The 26,872-nt window shown below is 34.4% G+C and overlaps 1 protein-coding gene across 1 annotated transcript; it reads left to right on the top strand.

Annotated features, from left to right (window-relative positions):
- Positions 1–1,413: 1,413 nt before the first annotated feature.
- LOC144965648 (phosphoacetylglucosamine mutase-like) lies at positions 1,414–23,851 on the top strand. The gene is made up of 17 exons (XM_078901207.1): positions 1,414–1,555; positions 4,316–4,386; positions 6,345–6,474; positions 7,148–7,243; positions 8,662–8,735; positions 10,481–10,605; positions 13,580–13,732; positions 14,940–14,982; positions 15,607–15,731; positions 16,438–16,551; positions 17,042–17,143; positions 17,482–17,537; positions 18,444–18,507; positions 20,115–20,237; positions 20,950–21,071; positions 21,630–21,681; positions 21,967–23,851. The coding sequence occupies exons 1-17, from the start codon at positions 1,449–1,451 to the stop codon at positions 22,051–22,053; spliced, it is 1,644 nt and encodes a 547-aa protein (XP_078757333.1). The 5' UTR covers positions 1,414–1,448; the 3' UTR covers positions 22,054–23,851.
- Positions 23,852–26,872: the final 3,021 nt, after the last annotated feature.

Below are 26,872 nucleotides of genomic sequence, written 5' to 3'. Positions count from 1 at the left end.
TATGTAGATGGAAAAGAACCCCTGGCCTTTTATTTTAATTCAATCTATAATCATCATCATCATCATCATTATTATTATTATTATTATTATTATTATTATTATTATTATTATTATTATTATCATTATTACTATTATTATTTACCTAGGTGCACATATTAACATGTCTGATAACCGAACGGAATTATGGACTTGCTTTAACATTGTTGTGACGGATATTATATTGCGCCGGTTTGAGGGTATTTCATGGCGGACTGGAGTAGGGCTATGGGGTATTTCCATTACAACAGTGGACCCACGACTATGGGTTATCAGACTGTAAATAAGTGAATCAAAAGACTAGGGTAGAATCGGGTAAGTTCGCCGACGGGGAAATTCGCCGCGACGTTCCACCCCCAAGAAATAATGCTTGGTGAACATTTATCCTTACACCCCTCACGTTGGAATAGTCCATATTCAAAAGACAAGATGTGAATGTACGTATTGCTTCAGTTTGAAGGAAGCAAATGAGAAATCTTTAAGAGTTATAGCACTTCAAAATGACATGTAGTAATCAAGATGTTGTGACATCCTTGACTTTTTGATTGTAACGGCAACCCTACACTAACGTTCCCCTAGTTTGTGCAGTTGAATGTGAAGGCCCTGGTCACAAAATCAATGTTGTATTGACTTTGTGGTCATCCATATCCATTTTATTTTCATTGTCAGTGTATATTATCATCAGAAAAATATTTCTAAAAATTGTAATACAATATTTCAAAAATCTATAATTTCGGGTAAATTCACCGATACTCTCGGGTAAATTCGCCGTACATCACTATCATCATACTATAATTATTCCAAAGACGATTTTAGTGTGCAATAGACGCTGTGAGTTAGCACTAAAATATAACTAAGTTAAGAAAAGTAAATAATAAATATGAACGTGGGTTTAATAACCACAAATCAGTCGACTCGGGTATGGATGGGCAGCAGGCTATGAACTTGTGATTGGCATTGTAATGTATCCACAGGAAGGCACTTTACATACATCATCACACTCGATTCAAGTGCCAATAACTATGTGTTAATATTGCAGTATTGGATAATGTAGAGAGATTTGAGGACAAGAAGAGTTTAAGAAATGGAAATTGTTCCTCATATTGTCTTGTAGGGAGAAAAACTAAGTACAAAATCTCGCGGCGAAGTTACCCGCCAGTAGCGGCGAAGTTCCCCGACGTGCGGCGAATGTACCCGACAACAGTGGCAGTTTTAAAAGGACTTTTGTGAATAAAATAAAATATAAATCTACGTTAACACTTCACAAAAAAATAATTGATTGACCAGGTAAACTTATTGTCAGTGTTTGGGTTGCCCAATTGGCAAGTGAGACAGTGAAAAAACGGCGAAATTACCCGATTTTACCCTACCAAAGAAGGGAGATCACTCCAAAATAATTTAATTGTTTTCGTATGACAACAATGGAGACTTTCGCTAAAGCCGGTCGTTTTGGGACTGAAAATCATCCACGTTTAGATGAAAAAGATGTACAATATGGGACTGCTGGATTTAGGATGAGGTAAAATTCCCATTAAATGATTTACGGTTAATGAAATCATTAGAATTGTCACTTTAAAATTGTATGTTCTATCGGATGACAATCTCACTTTGTAGAGTAGACTTTTTGCATTTATTCCCTACGTGTAAAACACAAATAGAAGGAAGTAATATTATCCAGGTTGCACTATCTATCCTAAAATAATAGGAGGGGAATAAAATGCAAAATCCTATTACCACCGCGTAAATCAAAAGTGAAATAATGGGACTTATTTTAAAAGTCAAAAAGGGACAACAAAAGCAGGTGAAAAAAAGAAAGAAGTGAAATCACAATCGCGCAGAGATGCGCCCAAGTTATCTCTACTAGGGATCAAGTCCTTAGAAAATTTTGATTCTTTAAATATTACAAATTATAAATGTTGTTTTTTTGTTCATGAAAATAAAGCTCCTATTTCAAAATATCATGGGTATGGTGAAAATATTCTGACTCTCATTCTATTTGAGGCGCACTTCTCTAGATGCTCTAAATCAAAGTGCGCGTCTAATAGAATTATCTTAGTTGTCTTAGCTTATAAAGTGAAGCATAGCGTATTTATAAAAATACTGTGATTATAAACGGAATCTGAATTTTTGGGGATGCCAAATTAATGTCATTATGCTCTAATTTTGCATAACTTTATGGACAGTTGTTAAAGTAAAAGATTGAGTGTAAGATTTGAGCGGAGATCTTGTTTTACAGAAGAAAGCTGAAGATGCTGTGGAAAGAAAAAGAACCAACTTGTCAGTGTTTCAACAATCACTGATATGTGAAATTCATTGAACGAGCCATGAGAATAATATGTGATAATATGTTGGAGTGAGTTTAAATTTTGTTTTTAAAAAGTGAATTTAAATTCAAAATAATTAAAAATACGAAGTTTAAGGTTTATGCACTTTATTAAACTGCTTTTATTTTGCTCTGATAAACATATAAACTTAACCCCAGTTTCATCATAAATTGTGAGAGTTTTCCCCATAAATGATAATCAAGATTAAGGTGGATCGTAATATGTTTTATTTGTATTGCCTCAGCATACTGATTGAAGACAAGATTATGTGGTGTGCTATTTGAAAACAAACTAAAACCTTTTAAAAATTTAGCTTTTATGTAGTGCAATAGCCATTTAATGTGGTCAAAGCATTTTACAAGGAGTATTAAACCGACAGAAATACTGAGTACAGTAGACTACGGATAAGACATTGCCCAGTGGAATAGAAAATAAGATCGGCTTAACAGAAAATCAACTTAACCGGAGTGTAACCAAATGACCGAAAATGCATATGAACAAAGCAAGCTAATGTGGAATAGGTATGGCCCTTCATGGCGCACTTTCCGCTGAGGTTGCTTGGTCACATCGAATTGACCAGACAAGTAGAGGTCCCTATACTGGTCAAGCTTCTTGTAAATCGTCGAGACTGAATTGGCTTGTATGACAATTTCCTCTGCAATGATTTTCTGTCGCATGCGAGACTTTTCAACTGCATCAATCAGCTTGATCTTTCTTTTCAGTGATAAGGATGTCAACCTTCTGTTTGCCATTGTGGTTGTAGACTTGACTTGAATTCTTGATAAAATTGATACTAACTAAGAGGTCATTAGATAGGATGGCCTGGGATTAGAAAAAAAAATTATATAAAAACCTTGACTTGAAGTTGCGACGATGTAAAATGTGATTGGGTAAATCAAAGCTATTCGATAATGCTTATGTACATTGAGCATGGATGTCAGGCAAAGCTCTACGTCACATCAGTGTGCACCGATCGTTCTCGGATATTCTTAACCAATGAAAATTCTTACTGGTAGCTTTTTTAACCTATGGAAATACTTGTTTATTTGTGATTTTTTTGTGATCATGAGTGATAAGAACATCGACTTATGTGGAGCCTTGTTTTTTAACTAGTGTTATATAGGAAGAAGGGGGAGGGACCAAGAAAAAATATCAACTTTGGTAAAAATCGACTTAAGCAACATCAACATATCCAGAGTGCACTGTATGTGGCACGAAACATGACGCCTGTTAGGTGCCATTACATTCTTTAAATTTATGACAGAGACAGCACAGAGTGCTGCTACTGGCCAGTATTCTTTTCCATGCTATTTAAATAACTTGTGAAGTTTTAGGTCATTCTTCAATAATTGTTTGTATTTTAATAAAAGCCAGATATTTTCAATCAATTTAATTCGTGGGATTGTGAATTTTTTTTCTTCTGAATTAAACACTACACAGTCAGTTGCTAAATTAATGTTATCCTGCATATAAAACGAACTGTTTGCTTGTTTAAAGATGAATTTGAAAATAAATGGAACAAAAAGAGACAAATTTGCCTTTATTTTATTTTGTATGGGCTGCTTCTTTAACTCACTCAATCCTACAGATTTTTGCTTCTTTTCAAAATTGGGGAAAAATGTATTGAAAATGAGCATGTACATACTATTCAACTACCAGTAACATGCAAAAATTGAAAATATTAGCTTTGATACTATACCTATGATTTGTCTCAGAAAAATGTAATAAATAGGCATGGCACAAGGACAGCTATACTAGAGGTAAAAGTAACAAGGGTAAAATACGGATATAATTGGTGTTAGGGTTGAGTGAGTTAAATAATTTCCAAATGATTTGACATATTAACTCAATCCTGTTATTTATGAGGTCATTCAAATGTTCTCAGGTATCTGCGGAACAAATATTAGATTGAATTTGATTTTGTTATTCACATTCTCCTTTTTTTTTTTTTATAGAGCCCCTAAACTTGATCATATTGTATACAGAATGGGCCTTTTGTCTGCCCTCTTCTCCAAAAAGAGATCAGGTATTTGTTTGTTTTCCTTTTTATTCTCCTCCTCATCCTCCCTCCCTCCTCCTCCTTTTCATTCTTAATCTTCCTCTTCTTTTTCTTCTTCTTCTTCTTCTTTTTCTTCTTCTTCTTCTTCTTCTTCTTCTTCTTCTTCTTCTTCTTCTTCTTCTTCTTCTTCTTCTTCTTCTTCTTCTTCTTCTTCTTCTTCTTCTTTTTCTTCTTCTTTTTCTTCTTCTTTTTCTTCTTCTTTTTCTTCTTCTTCTTCTTCTTCTTCTTCTTCTTCTTCTTCTTCTTCTTCTTCTTCTTCTTCTTCTTCTTCTTCTTCTTCTTCTTCTTCTTCTTCTTCTTCTTTTCTTCTTCTTTCTTCTTCTTCTTCTTCTTCTTCTTCTTCTTCTTCTTCTTCTTCTTCTTCTTCTTCTTCTTCTTCTCGTTCTATCATCCCAGTTGCCAAAGTTGCTATCATGTTTCGTTATCTCTTTAAGATTCAACCCGACAAAAACCGACAACGGCATAATATTCATGGGCGGGGTAGTCAAGACTGGCCTCAGTAAAATCCAATCGTTGTGAAGGAAATGACAGGCCCTGTCACTGCCGCAGGGTGTTTTCAGCTTTGATTTTTATAAATTTGCCGACAGAAAAGAAAATACGTTTCAGAAATTGCGATTTAAATCCTATTTTATTTGCGGGTGAAAATCATTGACATTGCACTTTGTTTGGTAAAAATCGGTAAAAAAATTAGGACTTTGGTGATGAAAAATGACTTTGAAGACCATTATTGTAAACTTTTAAAAATATTATGAATAATTTATAACTCTCTTATTTGTGGGTCGATTTTGTCATTCGAGGTATCAATTTTATTGTAATAAAGAGATAGGAATTATTTTTTCTGATGCGAAATTATTACTTTTTAATTTTAGCACCAAGAAAAATAGTCGGTAAATAAATTTGTTACACCTCTTTGATAGACTGCCGGGGTCCGTTCGTGTAGAATTGTGAATCAAGCATCTCAAAGTCTTCGACCAATCACAGGCTATCTATCCAGCTGGCCGAAACAAAGACGCTTTCTCCCCGTCGATTTATTACGCTATTGTTATGCAAGGAATATAACACCTTATGGAGTAGGCCTAAAAGCTAAAATCTAAAAGTAAAAAATATAATTCTGAGGAATTTGAAAGTCACATTGCTGAAATCAGCTTGAAAAAAGAAGTATATTGGTCTTTGTTTCATAAAAATCGGTTGAAAACCAACTGTTTTACGAATAAATTTGATTTTAAAAATTGCTTTTGTTTATTTTAGCTTTTTTTAGCAACTTTTTTATTTATTTTCTTGATTTTTATATCATTCTTTATATCTCATTGAGACGAGATTAGTGATATACTTTGTTTGTTTCAAATGTAACTAGAACATAATTTGGCTTTTTTACCTATCGACCATGCCTGGATAATTTATTCAACAACGTGGCGATGTGACGCAACTATTCCATGGCCGTCTTCCACTGCATCGACGATGATTCAATTCATTGTTGACGGCTGTTGGCACGTGAGCTGCCAGAACGACCAATCGTTGAAGGGTCAAGATGCTCAGTAGCCAATCGTTCTTCGGTCAAAAAACTTATGAACTCACGAGAACACAAGTTTGAAATTTGGTGATGGACGGACCTATGAAATCGTTTCTGGGCAGAGTTTAGCCATGAGTGACCGTAGAAAACGAAAAGGCGACTACAGATATCAAAGAGTAGGCTTATATCATCAAAGGATGTCTACATGATTGACATGGCCATATAGGGAATTCATTATCTACTCCCCCAAAAAGAATCTGAACACGAGAGAGTTATTTCTCATGTGCAATTGGGGTCTTTTCAAGTTTTTTAAAAGTGTTAATTTTTTATTTAGATGCCATTAGTCATTGACTCAAACGTTTTTAAAGAGATCAATACCTTATGAACACATAAATTCAAAATTTGTTTCTAAAAGGTGTGACTGGAATTATGATAACAGCATCTCACAACCCGGAAGAGGACAATGGGGTAAAACTTATCGACACAATGGGGGAAATGATGCCTCTCTCTTGGGAAAAATATGCAACAATGCTCGCCAATGCAAGGTACACTCTTCCTCCTCCTCTTCCCTCTGCTTCTCCCTTTTCTCCTCCTCCCTCTCCTTCTCTTTCTTGTTGTCGTCATTCTCCTCCTCTTCATTCTTCTTCTTTTTCTTTTTCTTCTTCTTCTTCTTCTTCTTCTTCTTCTTCTTCTTCTTCTTCTTCTTCTTCTTCTTCTTCTTCTTCTTCTTCTTCTTCTTCTTCTTCTTCTTCTTCTTCTCCTTTTCTCCTTCTCCACACCACCTCTACTTTGTTATCATCATGTCATCCTCCTCATCTTCCTTGTCCTCCCCCCTCCCTCCTTCAGCCTTGATTCAACAGGATGGATTTGGTACAAACTGCCAGCCTCCAACAATACCTCTCCATCCAATAGTTGCTAATTTAATCAGAGAATAAGAGGAAACTATTGTTGTCTTGATTTTGATTAGGTAATTTGAGACTAATCTGAATAATGTATACCATAACCATTAAAAAAAAAGGTTTGTTTTATTCTTAAACCCTTCTTCAGCCAATGATTTATAGCATTCATATTTATATTTACAGTATTTCACAACTACTATAAAAACATCTAAAATACTTTAATGAGAATTGGCGTAAAGGTAAAATTGATAATCTTTATTGATGCTCTAAGTTAAAGGAAACATGGTTATGGGAGTATAGTGTTGTTTCTCATTTTTAGTGACGCAGACTTGCCCAAGTGCCTTGAACAAATTGCCACCAGTGAGAATATTGACATGGCCAAAGAGTCCTCTGTCTTCCTTGCTATGGACACCAGGTAAATCAAACCTCACATACTCACCTGTCTCTGAATGTCTCAGCTCGTGCTATTTTCTCATTACACATGCTTCACTACGTGTTTGTTTAGACGTTGCCTCAGTTTGTTTGTTTTTGTTCTTTCTATTTGGTTTTTGTTTACTTTTTAAAGAAGACACACATTCTCCTCCCAAGTTGGCCTATCTAAATTTTCGTTTGCTAATGGTTTCAAAAACTCAACTCCTCCAGATCCTAGGAGGAAAATAATACCAAAATACACCTTAAAGAAAACTAGTTATACAGTCCACTCTGGATAATCGCAACTTTTGGTTAATCGCAATATTTCCCAAGAAATGGAATTTATTCTATATAAAAGTCACTGGTTAATTGCAACAAATTTCGGTTTATCACAACAATTTTCGATCTCATAAAGAGGAAAATTCAAGAAATCAATCGAACAAAATCTCATTATTAAATTTCATCCTAGGTGAAATCGTGACAGGTTAAAGAATCGAGAGTGGGTGGGGTTTAATGCTACAGTGGTGTGTCACCAACCTATTAGAGACAAAAGAGCACAGGGCTTTGCAATACAGGTTTGTGCGGTCATCTGTGACTGTTAGATAGGAGGCGAGGGGGGGGGGGGGGCATAGTTTACACAACAGATAGAAAATGACTCTTGAGATGAGAGACTGATCAATGATATCCTTTGTTTGGGTTTGACAACTGTGCATTGTGACCAACGGGTTTGGTGAGAGCTTATTGTCCATCAACACGGCCAATCTCTTTGACTCTTACAACTGTTGAGAACAAAAGAGTGGGAGTAAATCCAATCTGAATAAGATGTGGCTTTCCTCAAATTCAAAGCTGCGTTTGCTTGTCAAAATCTATACAGGACTGCCATATGGTTTTTATTTCAATCAAATTGCTGAGTTGGTGGTTGACTAAGAACAATGTTCACAACAACTAGTTTGATTTTACCATATTTGTGTAAAATGTTGCAATAGTGGACAGGAAACTCAACTTTGGTTTATTGCAACTTCGGTTAATCGCAACATTTTTGCTGATCCCAGGGTGTTGCGATTATCCGGAATGAACTGTATTAAATATAATTTATGTAACATTCCTTTGCCATCAAATGACAACATTCAATAGAGGGCATTATACAAATTCAATGATAATATGTTTATTAGCAAAAGTGTGGGATAGGCATACCATGTTATGATTTATATAATATTGTGTATAAATGAGAGAGCTTCAGGCACTTTCACCTTTTAATGAAAAGGAGCTGTATTCGATAATAGAGTAATAAAAAAATAAGTAAAAAACAAAGTGTTTAATTCAATGAAGATTCTTACAAATTTATAAGCTAAAAATTTAATTTCTGAGATGTATTTGAACACACACTTTTCCATTCAATATTTTTTATACTCTCATTGTCAGACCAAGTAGCAAAGACCTTGCTCAAGCTGCAGTTGATGGAATCAAGGCTTTAAATGGACACTCCACACATTTTGGTAATCATTTTAATGTTATGCATTTTTACACTTGGTAAATTTTCGAATGGATTTGTTAACCAGCTTGGATACATAAATGTAACCTTTCTTACATTTCACACAAACCTTGATATTGACCAAAGGAGTTTCTTGCCCAAATTTTTTTTTACATGAAATATATGTAAATGTCAATGAAACATTCAAAATCGCCCCCTATTACAAACGGGATACCTGAAGGCTCAGTCCTAAGACCAGTCCTCTTTGTCATTTTAATTAATGACCTTCCGAATTATCTACAGTCACACATGTTTCTCTTTGCTGATGATACAACAATTTACAATCAAGTTTGTATGGAAATATTCTGATGTTATGCAGGCCAATCTTGACCGTTTGTTTCAATGCAGTAAGAACTGGCTACCCAAGCTCCATTCAAAGGAATGCAAATTGCTGCACATCCATGGCAGATGCAAGAAAGGATTAGAAACAAATATTATGTCTACGACGGAAATATATGATGAGACAAATACGAAATTGAAATTGTGTCTAATGCAAAAGATATTGGTGTTGTTACAAATAAACATCTAAATTTCGAAAAACACATCCAGGTACAAGTCAACAAGGCTAATCAAACTGTTGGATTGATCCAAAGAACAGCTATCTCGACAACATAATGTTTATACAACTAATTATATTTCTCTTTCGGCCAATATTGGAATATTATGCCAATTGTGCCTGGCAACCTCATAAGAAGACATCTGTCAGTATCAAGAAAACGTCCAACAATATACTATTACCTAGTATGAGAGAGAAACCTTACAAAAACAGACTAAAAGAACTGATTCAACCAACATTTCAGTTCAGAAAAATATGGAGAGTTTTAATTGAAACATTCAAAATACTCCATGGTATTTTTGACAAGAAAGTAACATCTTGAATGTCCATCAATGCCAAATTTAACTGTTCAAGCCCAGATGTAGATTAGTTGTACATAAAAATTTCTTTACTCAAATAGCAATTAATATATGGAACAATCTACCAGAACAAGTGGTTAAATCAATATATCAATAATTTTAAAATCAATCTTGATGACCACTTCAATAACACCCAGCACTGTGCGACGTGAATTACATACACATTTTCACTTACATGAAGTAGAGACCCAATAGCTCAGTCTGGTAGAGCACTCACTTCACACACAAAGGGACCAAGATCAATCCCAGGTGCAGTTGAGATTTTGTCTGATCCCCCTATCTACCCAGCAGTGAATGGGTAGTTAGGTCTGTTAGATCTGGTGGAAAGTACTATGCGATTGACACGCATCCTATCCAAAGGATAGCAAGCGATTGCTAACATCCGTTTCATGCTATAGAAATTGGGATAAACTCCAGCTACATGAGCCTAATGGCTCTGAAGGACTTCATACATCAAGGAGTGGAGAGATATACACATTGTTTTTGTTTTGTTTTTTTACACAGACACAGAGGTTTGTGTGAACCTGCATTCCAGTTCATCATGACCACTAGGGCTATCTATATTTAGATTTAGCTTGACGTTTTGAAAATCGATGTACGTCACCAAGATAAACTTGAAATTCTAGTCTGATATTCGTTTTCAATTTTTCATCGTGTTTATGTTTCCCATCCGTCTTTGTATTTTATGTTTTAACATTGTCCTTTTAATCTGATTGTTCTTTACCAGCTCACAATTATCCATGTGGCAATGTTATGAAATTTCATTTTCCTTTTTTATATTGTATTCCTGCCCAGGATTGATGACGACTCCCCAACTCCACTTTGTTATATGTTGTAAAAATACAAATGGTCGGTATGGTGACCCATCAGAGGAAGGATACTACACCAAATTGTCTAAGGCCTATCTCCAATTGAATCAGGTTTATAGCAATTTTAGCTGCATATAGGTTGCAACTGATAGATGATGATTTTAACGAGTTAGCTTAAGATTATCTTACTGAAGAAACGTTGCTAGATAAGTCAGTAAGATAGATTTTTTTTGGAGGAGAATGGTTTTTAAAGTGAGCACTGATTTTCAAAAAGTAGTCTATATTTGAGTAGAGAGCCTCGCCTTTGGCCTACCAACCTCCGCTGCACGTCCAACTCGCCTTGAGCATGCATTCACGTAAAATATAAAGATTTTTTTTAAAAACCTACCTCTGTTTCAAAAACTAGCATCTTTCAACTTTCTAAGAAACATTTTGATTTTTCAGAACTTTAGTTCGTTAAAAAATACCGGCCAATCTGACCCGTTGAGTCGAATGAAAACGAAATTTTGTTATTTACACGGTTCAAAGGAAATGTCGTAAATAAGCTTTCATGGACTTCCTGTGTTGTTTTTACAGTGTCACGTGACCTTTTTGAGAAATTTGTCGTCTGCTACAAATAATTAGACCGGTAGGGGGTAGATATTTTCGTTGGCGAAGAGAAAAAGTGAGTATTATTTCTTGGACTTGTAGAGAGGCCTAGGGTCCACCAGCAGTCAAGTTGATTGTATAAAAGTAAAAAAGGCCTTTTTTATCCGCCGCCACCACCACCGTGAGAGTGGAGGGGGGGGGGGGGGTGCATGCTGACGAGAGGGAGACGTGACGATTGGTGACCTTGGTGACGTAGACATCTCAAGGATGCTGGCAGTTGCAGTTGCAGGTGTTCTTAACCCCTTAACAGCGAAGCTAATTTTTTGCTTTTAGATAGTAGTTTGCTTTTATCTTTATTATTGTTAACGGGGAATACAGCGTTTCCACCAAGAGAGTAGTCAGACTATCGCAACTCGGACTTCAATTGTCTATAATAGTTTTGCCGTTACTTGTCTTTTGATGATAGAAGATTTGGTGTTAGGTCAAAGATCGAATTTCGCCGCTAAAAGGTTGCATTGCTACTGGGTTTGCTCCCCCCCCCCCCTCCTCCTTTTTTTCTTCTTTTTTTTGCAACTTAGTATTGTTGATTGCTATTTCCTTTTTTTATGATTAGCAAGTGCCGTAGGAGTCTCACCGGATGCAGGAGTACTGCAATTAACCCTTTGCCCGTGACATTGATTTTTTTTTGTTTTCAAATAATAGTCGTCATTTATATTATTTTTTAACGCAGAAAAAAAAACGTTTCCACCATAAGAGCAGTAAGAATATTGATAAAAAGCGCTTTGAGCACGTTGGGTGGATATTGCCCTATATAATAAAAGCTCAAGTTTTTAAATTGTAATTTGTTCTTTGTCTTTTGATGAAAACGGTAAGATTTTATTTTTGGTCCAAGTAAGATTGATATTCGCCTTTAAAAGGTTAAGTTGTTTTGGTTTTTTTTTCAGGTTTTTGCTTTTTTTCAAATGCTTAGTGAGAGAGAAAAAACAAAACAATCATACATGTATCTGCAAACAGCAGAACGTTTTCATTTTACAATGAGATGGGAAGGGGAAGGGATAACACTATGACAAGAGAGAGAGAGAGAGAGAGAGAGAGAGAGAGAGAGAGAGAGAGAGAGAGAGAGAGAGAGAGAGAGAGAGAGAGAGAGAGAGAGAGAGAGATGGGCGGGGGAATGGGGGGGGGGGGGGGGATAGTAAGGGGGAATGGGAAAAGATGAAAGAAACAATGGGTTGCCTGATGACGTAGATCAAAGGATTGTTACAGCGGTGTTCACGGTGCGTACTTCGTGAAATTTTAACCTTTTACAGTGACACTGATTTTTTTCTCCAGATTGCTTATGCAGAATAGATCGTTTCCACCAAGAGAGCAGTAGTAAGAGTATATTTCGACTCGGGCTTCAATTAAACTATAAATCGCAAAGCTTGTCTTTTAATGATAACATTAAGACTAAGATCTGGAGTTTGGGGAGTGTAAGATGGAATCTCGCCATTAATGGTTAAAATTGTTTTGATTTTTTAAAAAATAACACACACACACACACACACACACACACACACACACACACACACGAGCGCGCGCGGTCACGACAGCGAGGACCATCTATTGCTTGTATTGCAACGGTAAACCTGTTTACGTGTACGTAGATCCTGAGGCTAGATGCCCCGTTACCGTGTACGTAGGCACTCCCAAAAAAAAAAAAAAAAGAAAGAGACACACACACATACACACACGCGCACACACACACACACACACACACAGTCTCGCATCCGCTACGAACTAATTTTGCGCACCAATTTTTACTGCACTAATGCACCAAATTGCATACCTATCTAGGGACACTTTTTTCCGTATCTTTTTCTCAATAAACTTTTTAAAAAACCTTTGTTTTGCGCGGCAGGCGGCAGGCGGCAGGCACTTGGCACTAGGGGGCACCAACCATTGGACAGACGAAAAAAAAAACACGATTTCGCGAGGAATGAATCATGAAAATATTTAGGATATAATTTCAAACACAACTTTTGAAATTCATCAAGGATTGTCCATTACCGAATGTTTTTTGATAGAAAACAAATGCATCTTCAAATCTAAACTGCTTTTGACGGTAAGCGGTAAGTTTTTATTTATTTTTCTGTCCAAACGAATGATTTGTCCTGGTTATAGAAGCTAAGTATTGGTAACACCGGCTCAGCTCTCTAGGTAATTTTAGTTTTCTCATTTTTTTATAATTTTTTTTTTTCAATTTTATAGTATCAAAATAGTATTATTTTATTATCTTTATAAGTAAAAAAAAAGTATCATCGTTTAAAAATGATCTTGGTTAATGAATTGATAATTTTATACTTGTTTAATTGATTTTGCTTGATTTTCTTCTTTATTTTGAAGTTTTGAATAATATGTCGTTAAGTTTAGATAATTGAAATGAAATTATTGATACATGTCATTTTACTCTCGTTTTTGTCCTGACATTTCATTTTATTTCACCTCGTTCCCCAAACAGAGCACTACGTTCAAGAGATATATACCGAAATTGTTCCTAGATATGGCTAATGGTGTGTCAGCCCCTAAGATTGCAAAGCTTAGGGAATACCTGGGGAACAAATTAGAAATTGAAACTTATAATGATGGCTCTTCTGGAAAACTTAATCATCAGGTATTATTGTCGTATTGTGATTGTTTTTGCTTTGCTTTTTGTTTGTTTTTGTTTTTTATTTGTTTTTTTTGTCGCTGTTGGGTTTTTTTTGGATTTTTAAAAATTTTCTTTAATTTAATCTTTTATTGATGATATTTGTAAATTTCTTCTCGAATGACAAAAAAAAGATACGATAATGTTTGAATGTTTAACAATACCGGAATCACTGGGTTTCATTGAAAATGTTTTATATAGTTCTATTTAAAATGCAGAAATTATCACAGTGTATAACCATAATAATCATCTACTATTTAATAAGCTGGCCACAACACTGTATTGAGTGGTGGTGAAATATGCAGCACAATAAAACCAAATTAAACTATATAAAACTTCAAAATATTTACAAAAGAATGCAGAGCAATAAAATCACAACATCTGTTCGGCTGACTCCACAATCACATTTTGACTTGCATTCAGGCTGAGAAGGTCAACTTACAAAGTATAGTTTTCAGTTTTGACTTTAAGCAGTTATGAATACAACAGTTCTAGTAGCCAGAGAGAAAAATCTAGATTCACTTTGTTTCTTCTTTTTTTTCTCCACAATTTGTTGATATTCCCTTCCACTGCCCGACTGGAATAGCCTCCCAGCTGATGTGGCTGAAAACGGTTGCCAATATGCCTTCACATGGTTGCTAGAGCTCACATCGTGACTTTTTAATTTATGTTTATTTTTGTTTATTTTTTATTAGTGGTGTGTGCAGTGTTTTAACACTGTAATAACTTACAAACTGTGGAGTGATCCTTGACAATATTTGAGGTTTCCACAAGACGAAGAAGAAGAAGAAGAAGATTAGACATTGTAGTTGAGAAAATCAAATCAAATTATATCATCAATAAAATTGTTTTTAAAATAACGCGATAAAATTGTTACAAGTTTGTCAGAAGTAAATCGAAATTACATCCCATTACTAATCTCTGATTCCTCTCACTTATTCTTATGTCATGTTATTCATTTTGGATCAGCCAGCTGTTGTATTGTATTGTTGCTATGTTTGTATTGATTTGGTAGAGAATATTTTGCAAAGCATCATTGAACATTTGGTTTTTGGAGATAGAAATTATCAGACAGAGCAAGAGAACCCAATATTTTTGTCGACGTAATTGAATGGTGTTTTGCAATGATTTGAAATCTTCTCAGTAGTATTGATGAGTTGTTATTTGTTTTCAGTGTGGTGCGGATTTCGTGAAACTTCACCAAAAGCCACCTCAGGGTAAGTGAAACAGCTACAATAGAAGGGAAAGACCAAAGCCAAATGTGTTATGATGAAAAAGATTTAAATTTAACTATTGCATTCATTCCTGTTCATGAAGTGCATTCTTGAACAAACCCCCCGCCCCCCAAACCATCCTTTAAAAAAAAAAAGAAAAAGAAATTAATTAATATTATAACAATTCCCCCCCCCCCCCCCTCCTCTCAAAAAAAAAAAAACAAACAAAAAAAAAAGATAGAAAAAAATTAACAAGCAAATAAAAATCAATAAAAAAAGGTTTCCTAAAAACCAGAAACAACAACAAGACAGCCCACAACACAAAGCAGACTGATATTTGAAATTTTGGCTATTGTTACAAAAACATTAATAAACCTAAGTAAATGTCAAAAAGCTTCTAAAGTATCATGAGCTTCTTTGTCAGTTGTGATATTGAGATATGTGATATTAAGATATGTCATTAGTCTACTGGCCTTTAAGCCATCTACAGATTGCTAGATTGATGACTTTAAAGCTAACGGCATTAACATTCAGCTGATTTTGTTACATGTTCTCCTTAGTTTAACAAGGTCTTCAGATCTGAACCATAAATATGTAATTGATGTATATTGATGTTTTCCTTTTCAGATATGAACCTAGAGCCTGGTATGCGTGGGGTCTCATTTGATGGAGATGGTGATCGTGTGGTGTACTTTTATAGAACAGCAAATGGCGATTTCTCTTTGCTCGATGGAGATAAGATTGCAACACTGGTAATTTGTATGAAACTTGACAGAAAAAAAAATAAATTGAAATAAATCAATAATCCTGCACCTTCCACATGAATATTTGTAACATTGTCAGGTAGTTAATTAATCCTTTCACAATGAGACTAAATTTTAAAAAATCATTACTTTTTCTGGGCCGCATATCTATTAATTGTGTCCTTGTTAAAACAATGAGATGTGGTGTTTGGTTATAAATAAATTTGAACTCTGATAAAAGGGGGTTAACAGTTTTTTAAAAATATTTGTGTCATTCTTACCCCTCAACCCTTACTCTAAAACATTATCGTACTGATGATAATTTCGAATCATGTCAGGTTGTATCTTATTGATACTGATATGATGATCCTGTAGCTGATTAGTTCAGTGAAATTTAATTCTATTTTTTATAACTTACTAAACAAGAAAAAATAAAATAAAGAAAAATGATGGCATCATGAATTAGTCAGTGGAACTTGTTTCTATTTTGTAACTTAAACAGGTTTTTAAAAATGTGGCATCATAAATTAGTCAGTGGAACTTGTTTCTATTTTGTAACTTAAACAGGTTTTTAAAAATATGGCATCATAAATTGATTATCATGACAATTTTTTTTTTGGAAGGGGAGTGGTGGGTGGGGGGGGGGGGGGGGGTAATCATATAATTTCTCTCCTCTTATGTAACTCTCGTCCTTTTTTAAAATTCTTACTTGCAGATAGCAGCATATCTGAATGAACTAGTCAAAGAAAGTGATTTGTCCCTGAATCTTGGTTTGGTTCAAACTGCATACGCTAATGGTGGATCTACTCAATTTATCACAGACACAATGGTATTCCAATTCTATGCATCTATCTGGTTTTTAATGTAATTTAATTATGTTTTTATTACTTTTGTTGTTGGCTGAAAAAAAAGAAGGTTTTGAGCCTGAAACGTTCCGTGTTTGGTATTTTGTTCTCTTTTGAAGCTGCTATATTTAATTTAGTTTATTACTTGTTACAGTCCACAGCTTCTAGAAGCTTAGTATCTTTAAAGCTAGATAAGAAAAAAAAAAGATTGATTGTCAAGAAATAGCAGTTATGAGTTGCTTTTGTTGAATTGTTTTTATTTATTTCTACTAGCCCATCCCAATACCCTGGTAAAATGAACTTGAATAGTTTGAGAAGAACAATTTTATTTCAACTCTTTGCAATGATTGTTGTATTTCTAGTCACCCCTTTATTTCATGCTGTTGATAAATGTATGCATATGATGTATTTTGTTTATGTTCATTTTATGTGTATTTACTTTTTTTTTTCAAATTTCTTTTTTTTACTTCATAGAAAGTTCCTGTTGCTTGTGTTCCAACTGGCGTGAAGTATCTCCATCACAAAGCTCAGGAATTTGACATTGGAGTTTATTTTGAAGCCAATGGACATGGAACTGTGAGTTGATACTTTTTATTTCATACCATTACTTCATTTTTTTTGTTGTTGTTGTTATTATCACATGAAACAGTGTAAGACAAATCAGGAAAGAGAAAATCTCTCTCATACCAGTGCCTTCTCCCTAATTTTTCTATTTGATTTAATCACATAACACCATGAGAGAAAGTTGAAGTTTAATTTGAAAATAATTAAGGTGTTTCTAAATTGATATAATGTATATTTACAAATTAAATTGGAAAAGAATGCAGATGTATTATTCAAAAGTACCAACTGCCCCTCTAATCTAGTGTTTAGATTTAAATCATGTATTGTTTTCATTTTGTATTCCTATGAAGGTTCTCTTTAGTAATTCTGCCATAGAGTCCATCAAGCATCAGGCTTCAAGTGAAGGGTACGTTTACTTGTAGCTATGTAGTCTTATGGTTGGACACTCACCTTCGGACTGGAAGGTCCTGGGCTCAAGTCCCACACTGAGTTGAGTCCTCGGAAAAGGCCCTTTACTCATATCTCTCACCGTACTCAGCTGTAGAGGGAGTAACAACATTATCTCTGTCAGAAAAATTTTTTGTAATATTGACTAACAGGCATCGTGCCTTGTCCCACATGTTAAGTGTTGCTGTTGGCTAGGGGCCCTTTGTAAAGTGCTTTGAGCACGTTTAGTGGATATTGGGCTATATAAGTGCTTAAGTTTTTTTTGTGGTTTAAAAAAAAAAACCCCAAAAAAACCTTGTATTTATTTTGTTTTAACTAGAATCAGAAAAGGATTATATAATTTTCTTCCATACCAACACTTATTTCCTAATATCATCAAAAGTGTTGTCAAATCTCAATGTCCCAATCTGTTCAAGGAGAATGAGATGGTCAAATGCATAAAGTATGTCACCCCTACTAGGAAGGTCCTGCTGTCAGAATCTTTTTCTTTCCTTGTAGAGTTTTATCAAGATAGATCCCAAATAAAAACTTTCCACGATATTAGTGAAAGGGAATTTTATTATATATTTTTTTCTATTTCTTAATCAGTATTATCCATTTTCTATGTGCAAGGTATATTATTAGTTCTTTGTTACATATTGAATTATCATCCGATTATCAAGGAAAATATGTTGTATTCACCATCATCAACAAATATATTTCATGACATACTTTCTCCTTTTCTTGATTTATTCTGTTAAACAGTTTTGAAATTATCGAAAAATATAAAATTTGATATTTAATGATGAAGAAATAAATAAAGATCTTTATACTTTACATATTGTTTTGAATTCAATGCTCAAAAATTAATATATCTGTTCTACAGGTTGGATCAAAAAACTGAAGAAGCTGCTGTTCGCTTATCATCATTTATGGATTTGATTAACCAGGTAGGAATTAGTGTCACTGATTTTCAGTTAGTTTTGTAAGGTAGCATTTATTTTGCCACAAGTTCAATACTTGATTTTTTACTCCTCTTTATCCACAAACAAATAAACAAACAAACAAAAACATAAAGCACAATAAACTCGGTCTTTTTGATAATGATGAACTTCATGGAGTTTCAGTTCAGTTATATGGTCTTGTGGTATAGCCTTCAGATTGGAAGGTCATGGGTTTGAGTCCCGCTCTGAGTGACGTATAGTTGAGTCCTTGGAAAAGGCTCTTTAATCACATTCTCTCAGCATACTCAGGTGTAAAATTAGTGCCTGGCCATTAACAGTGTTGTCTCTATTGAAAAAAAATATAATATCACCTATTAGGCATCATGTCTCTTCCTACGTGTTAAATGTTGCTGTTAACTAGGGACACATTATAAAGCACTTTGAGCACTTTTAGTGGATATTGTGGTTTATAAATAAATAAAATTCCCTTTATTTATCCCATAGGGGAAATTTGTCTCTGAGGTCTATTCTAACAGAAGATGGGGAATAACCCAAGCATCAGCTGCAGTGTAACGCCGCAAAAATGCCAAGAGTAGCAAACAATTGCCAGTCTGTTAACCATCTCCTTACCACCTATTGGAAAATTGTCACATATGTTACGATGCAACCATCACTATTCTCATCCAGATTTCATTTCATTTTGCTATAGCTATAAAAACGTGACATACTGTAACAGAGCCCATATTGTCGAACAATATTATGTGTAGAATGTACTTGTTACTTTTCTGTTGGGTGGGTGTGACGTTTTGGGGAAAACTTTGAAAATGGCTGGTAAGGAAAGGGTTAAATGCGATAGAAAGCAGGATAAAACACTGGAGGACAACTATTCTTTTTGTAATTATTTGATCTCTTCACCAAATGTTTCTCGGTCAGCCTCTCTTCTTTTTGCCCTGGACAATCTGGTATTTAGTGCTGACACAAATCAAGGACTTCATATAACAAACAGTATTTAAAGTGAAATAATGGGCATGGTCAATGCCACTGTTATTGGTACTCAGTCTCGATACCACTTGACAACAGTTAATTTTTTGAAGAGCCCATTGCCAATGTTGAGTCAGATGAGGATAAGGTACCATTCGGACCAGTTTCTGGCCATGCTCCTATAGAAGCTATCAAGATCCTCCACTGTTTTTCACAGCAACTTCTTGTAAAGCGCTTTGAGCACGTTTAGTGGATATTGCGCTATATAAAATCTCAACAACAACAAAAAAAAAAATAAATAACACTATTTCATTCAACCCTTGAACTGCTAGACCAAACTTCTTTCAAATCATGAATATTTTTCTCATTTTGCATTTTGTTATGATTGCAGATCTGACACCAAGAAAACATTAAAAGTGATGCGAATTTATTATCACTGAAACCAGTCCCGCATTACTGTTACTGTTGTCTTGATATGTAAAAACAAGGTTAAATTGAAATTTGAGTGGAGAGGGATAAGCAAAATTTATTCGATTTAAAAAAAAATATTTTCATGTCTACACTATTCTTCTCATAATTAAATATTGCATTCTTCCCATTAAATATTGCAAATTATTATCTATTTGTGACAGACTGTTGGAGATGCCATGTCAGATATGCTGGTTGTGGAGACTATTTTGGCCGCTAGAGATTGGGCATGCTGTGATTGGGATAGCATGTACAGTGATCTTCCCAACAGGCAACTCAAAGTTAAGGTGAGCAGTGAGGAGTGAGGAGAAGAAATTTGAATTTATTTTGATCTTCTCTACTAGATGTCTTGCATTTATTAAGAGAAAAAAAAGTGGACTTGTGGTATGACACTCGCCTTTTGACTGGAAGCTCTGGGGTTTGATGGCACATAGTTGAGTTCCTGGATAAGACTCTTTACTCACATTCTCTCACCATCCTCAGCTGTAACCAATACAAACATGTTTAAATTACAGGTATTTCGAAAACCGTGTATGAGATAACTATGTTACACCATAACTCATAATGACAAGTTCAAAATCTAGGAAAGGTCATGTTGATTTGCTTCTTTATTCGAGATATTGGCTATCTGTATTGAATTTTAGCTTCGTTCACTTCCATTAGTTTTTCATTTTCATTAGCCTATGAGTAGCATTATAAATCTGTTTGATTTTATAGTCTTTTAAGATTTGAGATGAAGGATTTTCAATACTTTTAAGACCATTACATGTGACATCAGATAGAAAAAGGGTCCAAAGAAAAGTATTACTCAGACTAGATCAGAATTCTTGAGGTGGAGAATCATTTATTTAGGAAAAGAGCAGGTTACTCAAATTTCGATTTTATTGACTTTCTCTATAATTTTTCTTTAAACTTTTGAAAATATTTTTTAAAAAATATAATTAATCCAAAGAAGTCCGTCATTAACATATATAAATTCAAATGTAATTGATTTCACAGGTTGAAGATAGGAATGTTGTCCATACGACCAATGCTGAGAGGACAGCAACACAACCCAAGGGACTGCAAGATGCCATTGACAAGTTGGTGTCTGGCTACAAACATGGTCGCTCTTTTGTCAGGTGAGTTGCCTTTTCACATTCACTTTCAAGATTTACACCATTTGTTTTATTGTTAGATAGATGGGAAATTAAAACCATTAGACCCTACAGTTAATAAAATTTTGTGATATTTTGGGTAGAAATAATAATGATAAGAAGCACTTTACTTCATGTAAACGGGCACTGACCTTTTGGTTCATCCCATTAAATATGAACAGTCAAATGATTGTGCATTTCGATATCTGTCAAATTTTACAAATATTATTTATCAGGTGGTGTCTAGTAATAGTAGTTACAGCTGGACGCATACTTTATTATTATTTTAAAATTTTTAAATTATGAGTATAAAGACACGGAAAAGAACAGAAAATCGATATCTTTAGTCATCAACTCAACCAATAACTTCGTGCTACTATACACATTCATAATTCTTTGTCAAGGTTGACCAATAAACCACTACAATAAAATATGCTTTGGAATTGCGTTTTAACATTATTTCCATTTAATCAAAATGCAATTTATTCATATTCAGCATCGATATTGTAGCTCAAGTTATTGTTGTACAATTTTTGTTCTCAGACCTTCAGGAACAGAGGATGTTGTACGTGTATATGCAGAAGCCGACACCCAGGTATGTGATATCCGAGAGTCTGTCTGAGAGGTGATTAAGTGCTGGGGAAATGGTGCAAGGCTTGGATAGCCATTCTTAACATTTCATTTTTTTATCTCACAATCAAGCATGAAGATAAGATTGTTTGTTAAAAAGGGAAAGAAAGCTCCATTCAAGTAATCTCACCATTCTTCATGCTTGTCCAAAATCATGTTCCTCCCCTACTATGTTTTCTTTTTTCTCTTTCTTTATTATTTACAATGTCACAACCTCTTGATATACTTTCTATTATCAATTTTGTTGCAGGCTAATGCTGACCAGTTAGCATATGAGGTGGCCATGCAAGTCTACAACTTGGCAAAAGGAACAGGAGACAAACCAAATGCTCCGTAAATTAATAGATTGTTCATTTACAACAGAGTTGCATATCTTTGGAAAATCGAAAACCAATCAGGAGTTTGATTTGAGACAGTAAATGATTTTACAGAAAACCCAATATATTTAATGACATAAATGGATTTTTTTATTCTTCTAATATTGCAAAGATAAAAAGTATAAATAAATGCAGTGCTCCTCAGATATATTGACATTGCTTATAACATCCTGCACCAAACACCATAATTCTTTGTCCTCCTTTAAAGCCTCTTTGAAGTTGAAGACAGAGTATTTCCTTTCAGTTTTCTGTGAGTGATTTTATTGAATGATATATATTGACGCATGTGCATATATGTATAAGCGCTTTCAAGCACTTTTGGTAGAAAGGGGCGCTACACTCTGCCAGTAGTGCCATCCAGTTTCATTCCTCTCCTTTCTCTTCTTTCCCTCTGGAGTCCATCAATGCCACTGCGAACTACTGTTCTAATTCTAACATCTTTGAAAATCTTACATAGCAGCAAAGTCTCTAACAAGATAAATGTTGACATAAGCCGGTCACTCGAATCAGATAAAGATGAACAATCTGCTCCATCTACTGAATTTGTGTAAAGTTGTAAAGAAATGGTTGCATACGAGGCAACAACACTTCAAGGGAGAGGTTCCTTTAAATATCATTACTAAAGAAGCAATATGATAGTTCTTGACAAACAGATTCAGGGACCAATCACTTACTACTTAACAGCAACAGCCACAGAGCCACAGAGTAAAAGCCAGCTAACCTTCCGCAAACCAGTCGTTTAGAACGGCCTCAAAATCAGTCATTTAAGGGCAACTCATCATAACTTCATTTGAATTCCCACTGTTTATTCATATTTACTTATGGTGATTCTTAGTTTTAATGGTTGCTCTGATTTTATAGATGTATTTTGGTTGTTTAAGCAATGCCAACTAGAAGTAGGCTACACTGTATTCTGAATCCACCTAATTTATCTAAGGAATGAATAGAATTTTGAAAGAATTAGGAATTGACAAAGTGTTTGACTGTGGACTGTGTTTGAAAAGTTTGTATCTAAGTGCAATGAACAAAGCACACTTTTTAATTCCAATTCTATATTCAATAAATCTCATTACATTTAATTAATTGATGATATCAGATATTATATAATCTTATTATATAATCTAAATTCAACTTATTAAAAAATATAAATCTTTGGATTTTTATTTTACATTTTTACAAGTACTTAGATTCTCATTTTGTTGTTTTTGTTGTTTTTTTTACAAATAATCCTCTAAATTATATTTTTTGGGGGTACCACTTTTTCATAATTTGCTTGAGCACTATTATTATTTCTGAAGTTAAATCGGCAAATAATTCAATGGTTGATGATTATTTGGACCCCTTTTTGTGATTTGGTAACTTATCTTATTTTTATTGTATAGTTTATAACAGTTATTCTTGGAATATGTATAAAATAATACCTATCAATGGTGCTTATATTATTAACTTATGAATTTGTGAAATATATTTCATTTTAAATAATTTTTCAAATACAGATCTTAACTCGATTCATTTAATTCATTGATTTAGAATTGACTTTAAGAGAGGTCAATAGATATGTTATTGTTCATTACAAATTTGCCAATATTATATCCAAATCATTGTCTTCTCAATTCGATCACTGTAAAAGCCATATTTACTATTATTATTCACTATTTTCATTTATCAATGCCCGATTCAGTTGTGTTGACTTTACCATGCCTCAGGAGGGAAATTAGCAGCAAATTAAACTAAACTAAATGATAAAACAATCAAAAACAGTATTGTGTTATTTTGTAGTTAAATTTAAATTGTAAAGATTATATTATCGTTGTAAGGTCTATTGCAATACCATCATCTAAACCCATGAGGTCCAGTTGCATGAATGAGTCGGGTTACAGCTCTTTGTAATCTTCTAGAAGAAAAGAAATTGTTTTAGTTTTTAAGGGTTTTACAGCGCTTGCTGTAGATCATTTAGATCATATCAGCACCAGTAAAAAGGAAGAAAATGGGATGGTAAAAAGTTCTATAATTACAATTAAAGCATCCAAGAATAAGGGAGACAAAGGGGAATTGGTTCAAGTAGGGAACAGATGTAGATTCCAAGAGCACACCATCACTGTACTTAGTTTGAGATCACTAAATATTTCATCCAGACACAAGCACAGGCCCCCGCCAAGAGGAACACACTCAATTGTTTATACGGATCATTTTTGTAAAAGGAAAAATAATAGAGTGCATAACAGAGAGATGATTTACAAGGAAAAAAAATATTATCTCCCAAAATTTGACTGTTTCCCTCCCAGCCAGGGCCAGGACAAAACCAAGTAATCTCGTTCAAAGACAAAGACAGAAAGCAAGTTGGAAAACAAATATAGGGGGATAGAAGACGCAGTATGTACTTCCCTGCCCGCTATGGAGGCCAGGATGCGAGTTGTTTTTTTTTGCACCCCTTTGGGACATTTTGTGACGTCATCTGAGAATAACCCTTTTCGCCAACTAGCCTGCACTATTTTTAGCATCGCCACAATGGGAAAGCCGTGACAGAGGTCGGACAAGGCCATAGGTCAGCGCGCGCATTGTTCAAGGTTCAAAGGGGTGTGCAGTTGGCTAGCCTACACTACACACTACACAATGTACGCCTACCGTATTTTTGATTGTTAAGAAAAAGAAGAATGAGAAGAAGATAACATACTTTTAAAAAATGTTTGATATAATACTATAATACTGTAGTTGAAGTTTGAAATATAAGTTAGCAATAGAAATTAGACCACACTATTATTGTTGTCTTGATAGTGGTAGCTAGTGTGGATAGATGCAGAAAAAGTACGTTACACAAATCAAATGCATTGTAGGGTCCATCTCTGTAGGTCTATTACTATATTTAGGTGATAAATTATTGCACAACTGTGATTGGTAAATTTATAACTGCTGCAAAAATACAACAATTTTTTTTTTTGTTTTTTAACGTAGTGTTTTTATGCACCTCCGTTGACGGTGTATCTTTTATGCACCTCCGTCACGATGCGCATTCCACCCAATTTCATCAGCGATATTGTGTTTCTGTATTCGGACATGGCAAAAGTTATATTGTGACATATGTAGGATGTTTTTGTTAATAAATTTATACAAAAATAATAATAAACTAAAAAATCGAAATATAGAACCAGAAAATAGAAGTTGCATTGAAGGTAAAATAATGTCTTAGAAAGACCTTATTAAATGTGATGGACAGTTAGGTGGCTCCGTAGCGCAGTGGACAAGCTGTCAGACTTTTTAACCTTGAAAGTACTGGGTTCGATTCCCATTGTAAACATATATTTTTTTTAAAGTTTACTTTATTGAGAAAGACATCTTTTTATTTTTTTTTTTCAAAAACTTTTTATCGTGTTTAAAAAAATATTAATTTTCTAAAAGTCTTTATTTATTTAAGATCAGAATTTGTGTGCCATGTCTCTTTTTACCTTTGATTTTTTAAATTATTGTGAATATTCTTTAATTTATTATCATTGTATAAACGTACATTGGTAATCACTAAGCAGCATGCTAAACTACAATCTAAAATTATTTAAACCTCATGGTCGTATGCAGTAACATTTTCATTAATTAACCATCATCGCCAACGGAGGTGCATAAAAACGGTGCGTTGTAGTTGTAGTAGTATGAACAGTAGTAGTAGTAGTAGTAGTAGTAGTAGCAGTAGTAGTAGTAGTAGTAGCAGTAGTAGTAGTAGTAATAGTAGTAGTAGTAGTAGTAGTAGTAGCAGTATTAGTAGTAGTAGTAGTAGCAGTAGTAGTAGTAGTAGTATTAGTAGTAGTGAAAGTAGTAGTAGTGGTGGTAGTAGTAGTAGTAGTAGTAGCAGTAGTAGTAGTAGTAGAAGTAGTAGTAGTAGTAGTGGTAGAAGTAGTAGTAGAAGTAGTAGTAGTAGTAGCTGTAGTGGCAGTTGTTGCAAGTGGAGGTTAGTGGTGGTCAATCCTAGTGTTGAGTCTGCGTGGAGTCAGCGTTCCCAACGAGGTGAGTTTCCCTACGGTTCATATAAACCGCTTGCGTGTCAAAACGACACGGTAAAAATAGTACTGTCACATGATTATTTTTCTCCACGAATCAGCGTGAGACGGTAGACATGGAGGAACCTCCCTGACCCATTTTTAAACCTGCCTGTTCCCAAACTGGTGAAAAAAAAAAACAACGCGGCCAGGATCCCCACCCAGTGAAAGAAAAGTAAAATGCATGGAATTTAGAGTTGTAATGAATATATGAACTCTCTGTCTGCCTATAGGAACAAAAACATTCAGTCCAATACAGGAAAAAAAATGTTGCTTGTTCTATGATACCAATATCTGTCCTATTCGAAACACAGAAAAACCCTCAAACACATAAACTAAATTAAGACTCTCCTTTTTAATCAAAAACAGGGGTTCAGTTTAGTAAGTCCTTTGTTTTTAGAAGTGATGCTCTTGTGTTTCCATTATTCTGGAGTCCACTTATGATAAAACCTCGGGGACCAGACAAAAAGCTTTTCTTATCTTATAGTCATAAAAAATGATCATTCTTTTAGAAGAAAAAAAACTTTGATAATGAAATCAAAACTTTATTATTAAAAAAGTATATCTTATACTTCAGTAAGATGCAGCAGCGTAATATAAAGTAGATTGGACAATATAGTAAAAGATTCCTTGATTCAACTATCAGTATGACACACTCATACCAAGAAAAAGAAAAGCAGTGATATATTTATGTATCTCAAACATAATGTACAAGTTACACTCAGACAGCTGCGCAGAAAGGAATATACTTAAA

This window comes from Berghia stephanieae, chromosome 2, assembly GCF_034508935.2.
Source record: "Berghia stephanieae isolate SIO BIC M18660-M18661 chromosome 2, UCSD_Bste_1.3, whole genome shotgun sequence".
Classification (NCBI taxonomy): domain Eukaryota; kingdom Metazoa; phylum Mollusca; class Gastropoda; order Nudibranchia; family Aeolidiidae; genus Berghia; species Berghia stephanieae.
Note: the sequence above shows the minus strand (reverse complement) of the source record. Positions and strands in the feature narration are given on the sequence as shown.

Bases quoted from the DNA above. Each gene is read 5' to 3' on its own strand.
- LOC144965648 (XM_078901207.1), top strand. From the start codon at position 1,449: ATGACAACAATGGAGACTTTCGCTAAAGCCGGTCGTTTTGGGACTGAA. The intron at 15,732-16,437 runs GTAATTTGTATG...TCTTACTTGCAG, and splicing joins GAGATAAGATTGCAACACTG to ATAGCAGCATATCTGAATGA. The intron at 17,538-18,443 runs GTACGTTTACTT...TCTGTTCTACAG, and splicing joins CATCAGGCTTCAAGTGAAGG to GTTGGATCAAAAAACTGAAG.